The 12968-nt window shown below is 42.7% G+C and overlaps 1 protein-coding gene across 1 annotated transcript in view; it reads right to left on the bottom strand.

Moving 5' to 3' along the window:
• The window catches only part of DCAF5 (DDB1 and CUL4 associated factor 5), a 62298-nt gene extending 51842 nt beyond the window's left edge, over nt 1-10456 (bottom strand). The window contains exons 1-3 of the mRNA XM_082275419.1: nt 10313-10456; nt 8515-8551; nt 8287-8426 (exon numbers count right to left, since the gene is read on the bottom strand). Of these exons, the coding sequence (XP_082131545.1) occupies nt 8287-8426; nt 8515-8551; nt 10313-10424 (289 nt within the window). The 5' untranslated portion in view covers nt 10425-10456. The remainder of the gene's footprint in view (nt 1-8286; nt 8427-8514; nt 8552-10312) is intronic.
• Nucleotides 10457-12968: the final 2512 nt, after the last annotated feature.

Genomic DNA, 12968 nt, shown 5'->3' with positions numbered 1-12968 from the left:
GACAATAATAATAATAATAATAATAATAACAACAACGGGTGGACAGAGTACTCTAGAATGCAGAAGTCAGCAAGTCTAAGCCAAAGAACTCATGTACACTTTTCTTGGACATCCTCAATGGCAAAGTCCACCTAAGGTACCCTATAACGCTGGTTTTAGGTGCAGATAGTGGGGAGATCATATACGGACATTTCCCCTGCTTCTGCTGAGAGCTCATAGAATGCGAAGTAGCCCAAATCTCACCAAAGATCATCCATCACTGTGCTGCATCTTCTCACGAGATTTAGGCTATTCAGCATCCTACACCCTCCTCCCAGTCCCCGCTGTCAGTGTCCACGCAGCCGATGTATGAAATTCTCTTTCTGTAGGACTTCTGGGATGGATCAGAGGGATTCTCTGTGCTGGCGCTGACCAATCAGACTCATTTCCCGGAATCAGAGCTGTCCCAGAAGCCCTGCAGAAAGAGCAGGTATTTTATATTCCTGGACTATGCAGGCACTGACAGCTCATCACCTACAGGTAATTACAGCAGGGACTGGGGAGGGTGCAAGTTCACCTTTTCTTTAAAAAAAGACAAAAAAAAAGCAGAAAAGGTGAATTTACACTTTAAGGAAGTGGGAGGAATGGCACACTGAATAAGTGTACCCTGCCTGAAATTCAATTTTTGCTTTAGGCATTTATACCAAGCCCCATCTCTAAAGTCGGGGACAAATGGGTGGAATGTTGAAAAACATTTTCTGGTTAAGAAAAAAATGTCTGACATTCGGCCCGTATGTATGTCAGTCTGTCTGACAGAAGCTGTGCATAATGGAAAACCAGCAGCTGACCGACTCCCGATCAGCGCTAGTGAACCTATCTGCAAGAAGGGAAAAACACCCCTGAGATAAACCTTGCTGGAATATCCTACATATCCTTGAGCATTGAAAGAGTTACAGATTTCGAGATACTTCTGACTCCCCAAATTCAACAATGTGTCAGAGTCCACAGCACAACAGTCTGCAGCCTTATTAGGTCCGCAAAGGACATTTGCCTGGGTCAATTCAGAGCAGGGAAGATTACAATTAAGCCCTCCCTCTCAAGTCGGCGAAGAAGACCAAGAAAAAGTATAAAAGGAGGAAAGGTCTAGATTTGGTCATACAGATCAGATTGAGTCTGATCTATACACTTCGATGAAGAAGGCATTCCTGAATCTGGAAATTAACCTGTTTAGCATGCAGCTGAACCAGGAAATCAGAGCGCACACATCTGGTATCCTCCACCTGCAACGCACTTGGGTGTATGGGCTACTCCCTCGTGTCCAGTTGAAAACAATCGGGCAAGCCTAACCGCCACCTGATGATCTTATAGATACCATGCAAAGCTTTTGGACTTACAAGTACCATGAGACAGACATTACTCTTGGAGAGGACAGTGAACAGATTGAAAGACAACTCTTGAGAATGAAGTGACACAAGACCGGGGACAATGACATCATGATCCAGGTGCCAACAAAAGGGACAGGGGTAGGTCTGCTTTTAAGTGCAGTGACACAGATGGGCTGAAGCTGAGGAGTCAAAGAGCGAGCTGGAGGTGAATGTTCAGTTTGTATCCCTGAAATAACCCTCTGTTCCTAGGCATCTGAAAGGAAAACTATCCAGGGGGTCCTTAAGGATTACCAAACACTGCCCCACTTTGGAAAGTAGGAGTGCACCTTCATGCTAAGGAAGGCTTATCTGAGGGTTTAGCAGGTTTCTTTATGCCAGATTTTTGGGGTGGCCAGAGAGCAAAGTTTGGGAGGCCTAGTATAATTTAGAAAAGCAATGAACTTTTTAGGCCTTTCCCTAGCCTTCTTACACTGGGGGCAGGTGGGTGCTCTTGCCTCCATTGACACCTTTGATAGAAGTATCATGGGTTCATCTGAAGAGACATCCTTCAAATAGCATGCAGATCAGGTGCTTTTTGGACCTTTACAAATGGAAACAAGTCTAGTAAGCGTTTGGAGGGTCTCAGACTCGTTGACATTTCCAATCTCCATAGGGGAAGACCTCACAGAGGGAAGGCAGTTGCAGAGGTTATGAAAGACTTGAGACAGGAGAAAGCAAGCTGATCCTCCAGTTACAAAGTAGCATGCATCAAAACATTAGGAGCCAAAATGTTTTTTTTATTCTGGAGTAAAGAAGGAGTGCAGAAGATTGCAACTCCCCACGGATAATCTTGTCAGGTAAAGAATGGAATGACACAGAATCAGAAACAGTCACTAGGGCTTGGGCAGACTAGCTATGGAATGTACGGGGAACGTGCAGGAGCGCAATGAACACCTCGGCAGTCAGCACCAGCCAGGTACTGGGTAAACTGGGCCACAAAGTATTATGTGAATCCAGCAAAGACCGTGAACAAGGCAGCAAGACAAGGAACTTGTCCCACCTAGCTAGGGGTGACTGACAATGAATTAGACTCTATAATCATCGGCTTACAGGATTTCAGGTTGCAAAAATCCATATGTTTTGAAGGCACAGACCAAACATCACCAGAACCATTTGTTGAGGAGGATGAGCTGGGGTCACCAACTTGTTGGGACTGTACAGAAGTAAAGCAACTTAACCGCTTGCCGACCGCCGCAAGTACATATACTGCGGCGGTCAGCCCCGTTCAGGCAAAGTGTGGGTATGTATGGGTGACGTATGGGTACGTCACTCGCCTGCGAGCCAATAGGGGGCGAGCGCGCGCCGCCGGAGGCAGGCTCCTGCCCCCGCCCGCTCCCTAACATGTCGGCGCGTGACCGGCGGACCCGATTTCCGCCGGTCACTCGCGATCCTCCGGTACAGAGGGAGAAAGGCAGACGGCTAATGTAAACAAAGCCGCCTGTCATTCTCCCCTGTGTAAGTACAGAGATCATATGGTCCTGCTATGTAGGATCGTATATCTCTGTAGTTACACAAACAGCCACATCCCTTTACAGTAAGAAGCACGCCCCTAGGGACACACTTAACCCCTTCTTCTCCAATAAAGTTAACCCCTTCCCTGCCAGTGTCATTTTTACAGTAACAGTGCATATTTATAGCACTGATTACTGTAGTAATGTCACTGGTACCCCCAAAAGTGTAAAAAATGTCAGTCAGGGGTCCGATCTGTCCGCCGCAATGTTGCATTCCCGCAAAAAAAAAAAAAAAAACGCAGATCGCCTCCAATAAAAATGACAAAAATCTTTCCCTTAGTTAGTAAACGTAATAACTTTAGTGCAAACCAATCAAAATACGCTTATTGCAATTTTTTTTACCAAACATATGTAGCAGAAAACAAATTGGCCTAAAATGTAAAAAAATTTTGATATTTACTTTTCATATAAAAAAAAATTTTAAAAATATTGTTATTTTTGCAAAATTGTCGCTCTTTTTTTTGTTTATAGCGCATGATCAAAAAAAAAAAAAAAAAAAAAAAAAAAAAAAAAAAAAAAAAAAAAAAAATCGCACAGGTGATCAAATACCACCAAAAGAAAGCTCGGTTTGTGGGAAAAAAAAAAAGGACCTGGTCTGGTCAGGAAGGGGGTAAAATCTTCCGGGGCTTAAGTGGTTAAGCTCCGGATGTGAGGCAAAGCCTCAAGTACTTACAGAACCTAGACAGCTAGTAGCAGGTAACAGTCAGATGGCCAGAAAGTACTAAAGCAACTGAAGGCAGGCAGTGGGAACAGAATGAAGATGGATGTGCCAAGGGGTTCTCTGCAATGCCGTAGCAGCAGCTGTGAGATGATTCCTCTGTGCTTAATGGAGGAAAAGGCAGCATAAAGCATGCATTCACCTCCACCCAGTGAATGACATCAATATCCACTTGTAACTCCATGTGATGATCCCATTCTTCACTGAGAAATCAAATAAATCAGTGCATCCTCCACCAGTGTAATAAACCATCACCAAAAATGTATCTATGGTGGCATGGATATAAGCTCCCTGGCACACTGTAGGACACAACTTGATAGTAGATCAGATGCAAAACAACCAAAAGATGTTAGATTGTGCTAACATTAAGGCTCCGTTCACATATATGCAAACTGGATGCGTTCTGAACCGCATTTGATTTGCATTACATGGTGCGCTGGAGTTCAGATGCGAATTCCAGGCTGTTGCCTTCTATGGGAATGCATCTGAATCCCACATCATCAGTTTTAAACACAAATTCGATATGAAAAAAATAAAAAATAAATAAATAGCGTGGGCCCCCCCCCCCCCCCCCCCCAATCCATACCAGGCCCTTTCGTGTGCATGCACCGGTCGGTGATATCACAAGAGGACGGTGCAACTAGGTGATGTCGGCGGCGAAAGCCTTCGGCGTGGGCGTAGTATTTTTTTTTTTTAATTTTTCAGGTCCGGCGGGCATCGCGATTGATGTTGGATCTACACCGGGTGACATTGTTTTAGCATTTTAAATAATGGTCAAAAACTGTGTCTATGTTTTTATTTCTTTTTGACACTTCTTTGGGGGTTCATTCGCTCGCTCGTCCCCCCCCCCCACTTCCTGGCCTGCCAAGCTGCGTGCTCGAATAAGGGCCTGGTATGGATTTTGGGCGGGACCCCTTGACATTTTTAAACACTTGATGACCGCCCACAGTACATTTACGTCATTACATTGACGTTAAATACTGTAATGGCAGTAGCTAGCTGTATTGCGGGTGATTCTGCATCTGATAAAAGATAGCTCCCACTCGGCTCTATACCCTTGTAGGACCGGAGGGATGTCTGATGACGTCACTTCAGCCTTTCGGCCTTAAAAGGGATGATTTTTGTTTCCCTTGAAGGCAAAATTACTTTATTTTTTTTTTTGCTTTTAAAAAGGTAAAAGATCCAGGGTCTTTTTGACCCCAGATCACTTAATAAAGAGGACTTATTTCTATTAAAAGGGATGTTTACATTCCTTGTAATATGAATAAAAGGGTTAAAAAAAAATATAAAAGTGACAGTGTAAAAATTTAAAATAAAAAGTAAAATAATAAACGAAAAAAAAAAAAGTAAAGCGCCCTGACTCTCTGTGCTCACGCGCAGAAGCAAACGCATACGCAAGTCGCGCTCGTATATGTAAACGGTGTTCAAACCACACTTGTAAGGTATCCTCACGATCGTTAGAGAAAGAGCAATAATTCTACCACTAGACCTCTTCTGTAACTCTTAACAGGTAACCTGTAACAATTTTAAAGCGTCGCCTATGGATATTTTTAAGTACCGTAGATTGTCGCCATTCCACAAGTGTGTGCCATTTTAAAGAATGACATGTTCGGTATCTTTTTACTCGGCGTAACATCATTTACATTATACAAAAAAAAAAAAAAAAAAAAAAAAACGAGCTAACTACAGTTTTGTTTTTTCTTTATTTAAAAAAGTGTATTTTTTCCCAAAAAATGTTGTTTAAAAGACCGCTGAGCAAATACAGTGTGACATAAAATATTTGAATAGTAGCCATTTTATTCTCTAGGGTCTCCGCTAAAAAAAAAAATATATATAATAATGTTTGGGGGGTTCTAAGTATTTTCCTAGCAAAAAAAAATAGGAATTTAAACTTGTAAAAAACAAGTTCCAGGAAAGGCCTGGTCTAAAAGTGGTTAAAAAAATGTTTGGATTTTTTTTTTACTGCAATGTTATTTTTTTTACATTTAGCTGTCAGCAGGGAACCCCACTGAAAGCTGATGAGTCATCTCTTAAGGATGCGGTGGCTGCCTTTAAAAATTTGCATCTAAAATCGCAGCTAGACAGCCGCTTGGGAAATGTGCAGTGATAACTGAGGGGAAATTCGTACGGGACATGTGTGAACCTAGCCTAAGGGTAAAGAGTACCCCCCAGGGCAAGATGACATGACTTCCTCTGATGCCAAACGCTCTTGCACTTCATTCAAAAAAGCATAAAAGGAGACCCATGCCCCACATAGTTTGAACCAAATAGCACAATTTTATTAAAGACTAGCAACTGCACTTACACAAAAAAAAGCAGATACAGCGCTGTATAATCACATCAACATTAAGGACACATCTAAATCGCAATGACGTCATGTGCATGCCCCCACACTGACTTGTTTAGTTAATATGACATTCTCAAAGGACCTGAAAGGGCAAGGAGAGAATGTCATTTGACAGAAACGGTCAGGGTAGGGCCACGCAGCTGACGTCATTGCGATCTGGATGCGTCCTTCACGTGATTATACAGCACTGTGTGTCTTTTTTCTGTGTAAGTGCACTTTCTAGTTTTTAATAAAATGATGGTATCTGGTTCACATTATGTGGAGCATTGGACACCCTCTTATGCTTTTTTTGAGTGGCAAATGCAGGGGAGTTTGGCATCTGTCAACTGGCCTTTGGTGTCCTCTTTACACTTATTGTGAGAACAATCTGACATCTTTGGGTTGTTTTGCATCTGATCTACGATCAAGTTGTGTATCAGGGAGCTTCTATCCATGTGAATTATGACCTATTAATTTAGGAGGTTATGGAACTCTGGTAAGCCTCTATACATTCATTTTTGGTGACAGTTTATTACACTGGTGGAGGATGCACTGATTTATTTATTTCTCAGTGAAGAATGGGCTAATCACATGGACTTTGTGTTATGAGTGGACATTTTTTCACTTTTATATGTTTTGTATTTTTTTTTTCAGGTCATGTTAAAGTGATAGTAAAGTCTCACTTTTCTTAAAAAAAAATACAAAAAAAAACAGAAACCTGTTATACTTACTTGCTCTGTGCAGTGGTTTTGCACAGAGCAGCCTGGATCCTCCTTTTTCTCGGGTACCTTGTTGGCTCTCCTTCCCCCCCCTCCTCCTGTTGAGTGCCCCTACAGCAAGCAGCTTGCTATGGGGGCACCTGAGCCGAGCCACTGATTGAGTCCATTCAGACAGAGCCGCGGCCTGGCCCCGCCCCTTCTCTCTCCTCACTGGCTCACCGAATTTGACTGACTGCAGCGAAAGCCAATGGCACCGAGCTGCCATCTCAGCCAATGAGGAGCGAGAGTCTCAGGCAGCCGAGACACTCCTGCAATATCGCTGGATGGGCTTGTGTAAGTATTAATGGGGCTGAGGGTGGCTGCTGCACACAAAGCTTTTTATATCTTTATGCATATTAAGATAAGATAAAAAAAAAAAAAAAAAAACTAACTTTACAACCACTTTAAATATTTTTTTTTGGAATTTCACTAATCTTTGCACTTTAATTACTTTTTAGCGCAGGACAGTGGGGGTTATTTTCTAAAGCTGGAGAGTTCAAAATCTTTTAAAAAAATTTAAGTTTTATTGCCAAAGCCTGATTGTACAAGCTGAAATTAGAAGCTGATTGGCTACCATGCACAGCTGCACGAGAGTCTGGGGTGCACTATCTTTAGTAAATCTTCCCCAGTATTTTTTTTTCCTGACTAAAGGCCCGTACACACGTACCGATTGTCGGCCGAAACTGTTCGGCCGCCGAACGATCGGCCGATTTTCGGCTTGTTAGTATGATGCTTCCGACAGCCTACAGCGCACTTTCGGCCGAACAGAATCTGTCGTGCAAGCATTAAAATTTTTGTATGCCGACACCAGAACGGTCGATTGTTCGCCAGTCCGTACAGAATTCGGCCGACAGACAGCAGATTTGCAAGACTGGGCATGCTCAGAAAATAAAAAAAGACCAGGAAAGTTAACCATCACATGACATCACTTCTGCAGTCGGCTGTTGTTGGCCGACAAAATTCGTGTGCAGCCTTTTGCACTTTTCAACAGACAAGACAGCACTCGGACAAAAGACGGCCGATCGTTCGGCCGACGATCGGTACGTGTGTACGGGGCTTTAGTTATCACTTATCTCTGGTACACACCAGTGCGGCTTTAAAATCGCTCTATTTCAGCGCAATTTCAAAGCCGCACATCAGTGCGATTTGCACTGCTGATTCCGCTACGGCTTACGACTTCATTAAAGAACAGCCAATGCATACCACAATGAAACCAGTATAAAGTAGCATAGAAAACCTTTTTTTATAATTGCTGCGACATGAGTTGCGCTGATATGAACGATTTCATTACCGTCAATGGGGTGCGACTTGTCATGCGATTTGCAACTGTCAAATTGCACCCAAGTGAACAGGGGCTTAGTTTGTTTAGTTTATTTGACCACTTGCACTGTCTATTATCTCTATTATTTTTTTTTTTATTACATCAAAACTTAGCCCCACAAAGCTCTTTTGACTATACTTCTCCTGTGGGTCATCAGAGTGCACTTAGTTCACATCCTAATCAACAGCCAACAACTTATGGTGGGTGGAATTATATTTTTACCCAGAGTTATAAAGTGAACCTTCTTACCTGCTTGTGGAGACTCCCGAATGTCCCATATCAATACTCTGCCATCATCCGATGAACTAGCAAATACATTATCATTCACAGGACTAACAGACAGACCGTATACTGCCTCCTCATGAGCGAAAACATCCAATGTCTCACTACTGCAGGGAGATAAGAAAATATTGTAGATTAATATAAAGGGTTCTACATTAATTCAAGATCACAGATACTGACATTATTAGTACATACGTTTCAACGTCATGGAGGATCACTTGTTCATCATTCCCTATAAGGCAAGTAAAGACGGCTTAAAACATGCTGCAAGCAAATGAGGTTTCTATAAATAGTAGTTGATAATTTCTAATTATTATCTAGTTCCTAAAGAACACTCTCCTCATCTTGAACTGCTCTCCACTTGTCCCGCCCAGGAAACAAAAGCCTTAAAGTGGTCTCCCAGCGCTCACGTGACTGCTTAGCTCTTTCCTCTCCCAGGCTGACAGCTATAGCGGGCAGGGCAAAGAACTCCCGCTGATGTCAGCCGGGAGGAAGGGAGGAGAGGAGGAGAAGAGAAGGAGAGAGCCGAGCAGTCACGTGAGCGTTGGGAAATGCTCCGATATAAAAGGTATAAACCGGCATTTTTGTTTCAGCACAGACACTGGGACACACATTAGCTGTAAGCTAACAGAGGGGGATGGTATGTTTATTATACAGATATTATAGCAGCAGGAAGGGAAGGGGTGGGCAGCAGAGTGGCACAGACTAGCTGACCGGTAGAGAGGGTGGGGGGGGGGGGGGAGACAGGGGAGAGCAGAGGAGAGCTGAGGCTGACGGAGGCACACAAACTGACTATGGTGTCAGGGCTCAGAAGCCATGATAAACCGTGGTCAGTTTACAGTGGGGAGGGCAGAGCCAGGCAGGATCAGCCAGGTTTTTCAGGTTAAACAAGGGGCAAAAATTACACAGCACAAGCACCGTGCTGTTATACATGCTTTAGGGGAACAGGATCTATTTTTTTTTTTTGGGGGGGGGGGGGAGTTACATACACTTTAGAGCGGTAGTAAAGTTTGTAAAAAAAAAAAAAATGAAAGACTTACCTTAAAACTAAGCTCTCCAGCAGCAGGCTGTCACCCCTGACAGGGCTTTCATCTTCACCTGGTCTATCTACCGGGTTTGCGGGCTCCGGCTGTCTGACTGGCCAAACCACGATGACGTCCCTCCCGTGCGTGCGCATGGGAGTCCTGGTTTACGGCACAGACCTGTGAAGGAACGGAACAGTTCCTTCAGAGCGCATGCGCCAGGTGACGTCACCGGCTGCTGCTCGGTGGACTATCTCCGAAACGGTGCACAGTTAGGATATTCATTTTACCGACAGGTTAGCTTTATTATAAGCTTACTTGTAGGTAAAAGTACCAGAAACTACTTTACGCATGCTAGTAAAAAACACTTTAAAAATGCCCAAAAAATGCTTTACAATAGTTGTCCGATTTATAACTTGGCCCTCTACACCAACAGAAATCTTCAACCACAGCACTTTGCTGCTGTAAGGACCTTTGCTATATGTGTGAGAGCAGCGGATTTTCTGCAGCTGTCTGATGTGCCCCCCTATAGAGTCAGAACCGCTCTCCATTCAGCGGGGCGTGTGAACATTGCTAATTGGACAGCTCTGATAGAGTGAGGGGCAAGATCAACTTCTGCAGGGGGTCCACTGCTCTAATATAGACAGCAACACTCCTTCTCTGCAGCATATAATGCTTGGGTTCAAGTTCTGCTGCAGTGGGCTAACTAAGACATTTCAATATCAGTGCTTTGTTTAACCTCAGTTAAAATACATGCTTTTTTATTTAAGTAAAATTCTGTTTTTATTTTACTGACAGCATAATGTGTGTGAAGCTATAAAACTACACCTACAGGCTAATGAAAATAAAGTACATCTGAAGCAATATATTTGATGCCATTTCTTTATATACAACTTGTCTTCTTTGAAAACAGATAACGGAATGTGACCTGGCTGTACCAGTTTTTAGAAGTAAGTGGTTCAGGTACTTACCTCCAGAGAACACTCTGGTATTGCCACTGTTGAAAGCAAGGCAGAAGATATTTGAATGGTGCTCTCCTTTCAGTTGTATTGGCTTGGCTTTAGCGTGAATGGCTTTCTCCATATGCCACAGTAAGACTCGACGGTCATCTCCTCCTGTATCAGGGAGGGCAAGAGAACATTTTAGAACAATAAAATAGGATTTTAAAGAATAAATCTTAAAGTGGAGTTCCGGGCCTCAAATACCTTTAACTAAAAATACCCCTATAATACTAATCCATCACCCTTTACAGAACCGCTATTCTCGTACTTACAAGGTGTACAGTATTGGATTTTAGTCAAAATCTTACTTTTAAAAAATGCTGTCTGAGCGCAGCCATCTTGGATGTGGGCATCTGAAGCCGCAGTGTAATCTGCTGTGTCCTTCCTGATTCCAGGGAATGTTCTGGGAGCTCTTCCTGATTCCAGCCTCCTGGGAGTGATGACAAACAGCTCCCAGGATGCAATGCAAAGGCAGAAGTGATGTCGGTGGCCCCGGCCACAGAGGGGGGGGGGGGGGGAGGAGGAAGTACAATCAAAAATGCCCTGAAAATAAGGTAAGGGACCCCCGAAAAAAATTGAAAATGCCCAATTGTTGATCAGCATAGCGAGCACTCCAGGAATCACTAAAGTTGCAAAATAGGCCGGAACTCCGCTTTAAGAGAAAATAATAGGGGGTTCCTGTAGTAAAATGTTAAATTTATTATAAAATCTGAACTCCAGGCAGATAAATAAGGTACAAATGAATGTCACTTTGTATTAAGACATCCTTAAGCAGATTTTTAAAATGCAAGCAGTACCTGAATTTGTCTTAGTATCAACTTCCTGCAGTCTCTATACAGCAGAGCTCAGACTGGGGAAAGGAGAAGCAGATGAGCCAATCAGCTGTGCTGCAGTGCAAGGAGCTCGGTGACAGATCTTGTCATTGTGTTGCTTCTCCCTTTACTGTCCAAGTCACAGGGTGGGTATGATGAGGAGACCGGTGTAACGTTAAAAAACCATACCCCGTGGAGAAACCATACCCTCGTCACTTCCGGGCTGAAACAGCTGAGCAGCGCAGCAGTGCGCATGCTCAGAGCCCCGGATACGTGATTTAACATTAAAGAATTAGACAAGTGCGCATGCTCGGTGGGCATGAAATTCTCACGGCACTGTGTCTAATGTAAAACTTGCGGCGCTTACATTAAAACACCTCATCTGAAACATAAATCATCTCCGCTCTTCGCCCTGTCACTGCCCTCATCTCCGGTAATAAATATAAAAGCGGTGGCGGGTGTATGAGATGTAAATGTGACGGCGACCGTGGCTCCGTGATCCGCTTTTTTATTTATTACCGGAGATGAGGGCAGTGACAGGGCGAAGAGCGGAGATGATTTATGTTTCAGATGAGGTGTTTTAATGTAAGCGCCGCAAGTTTAACTACCGTGAGAAATCCATACCCTCCGTAGCGGAACCGGAAGTGACGAGGGTATGGTTTTCTCACGGGTATGGATTTTTCACGGAACACCGGTGTTACTGAACTGCAATGGAAAACAGCTAGGGCTGTGTGGTGTGGCAGAGCTGTGGAAACCCCAGGACTGGACGGGCAGGATTACAAAGCCTTTGACAGGTAAAACTGCAACCTTATAGTTATTTATCTGTTTATTTTGCTGTTGACCCGTAGTTAAGCTTTAAACTGTGCAGCCACCTCTTTTTTTTTTTTTAGAATGTGTCCGTTAAAGAATTAGATATATAAATGTGGGTCTTGGTAAACGAATGGACAGAGTTGTATAAAGTACTCGAAACCCATACTTGAGTAAAAGTACAAGTGCTCGATCAAAAAGTGACTTGAGTAGAAGTGGAAGTGCTCGATCAAAAAATGACTTGAGTAGAAGTACTAAAGTATTCAACATTTTTTGTACTTAAGTATTGCAAGTAGTTTTTTAAAAAATGTTGCTACCTAAGTACTGAAAGTAAAAGTACCAGTAGTTTTGAAAAAAAAAAATTGCTACTCAAGTATTGAAAGTAAAAGTACAAGTACTGCGTTATGTAGTTTATTAAAGAGAGAAGTTAAAAGTTTGAACATCATATTGTTTTTTATTATTTCAAATGCAGCTTTTATTTATGCATACAGTAGCATTTATTTTCGTATGCGCTGATAATACACATGTTTTGAGCTTCATGAAACCTGCCATCTACTGTTCTGGCAGTGGTAATTTTTATAATTGTAACGAGTAACTATGCAGCACAAAAAAAAAAAAAAATATCGGAGTAGAAGTATTGAAATCATTGAAAAAATGTAGTGAAGTAAAAGTGGAAGTAGGAGAAAAAAATTCTACTCTAGGAAAGTACAGATACCGCCTTTCGGTACTTAAGTACAGTAGTGAAGTAGTTCTACTTAGTTACCATACATCTCTGCGAATGGGCTACAGCTTATTAAACTATACCAAACAATGAATAAGAGAAAGACTTTAAAGAAGGGGTGATCTAATAATTTATTGGTTCTGGTATACAATTTATAAAATATGATATCCTTAGTAGTATTTAACCACCTCAATACTGGGCACTTAATCCCCCTTCCTTCCCAGACCAATTTTCAGCTTTTAGCGCTGTTGCATTTTGAATGACAATTGCGCGGTCATGCAACGCT

This window comes from Pelophylax lessonae (genome assembly GCF_965119305.1).
Source record: "Pelophylax lessonae genome assembly, chromosome: 13".
NCBI lineage: Eukaryota > Metazoa > Chordata > Amphibia > Anura > Ranidae > Pelophylax > Pelophylax lessonae.
The sequence above is the reverse complement of the archived record's forward strand: the minus strand, read 5'-3'. Positions and strand labels throughout refer to the sequence as shown.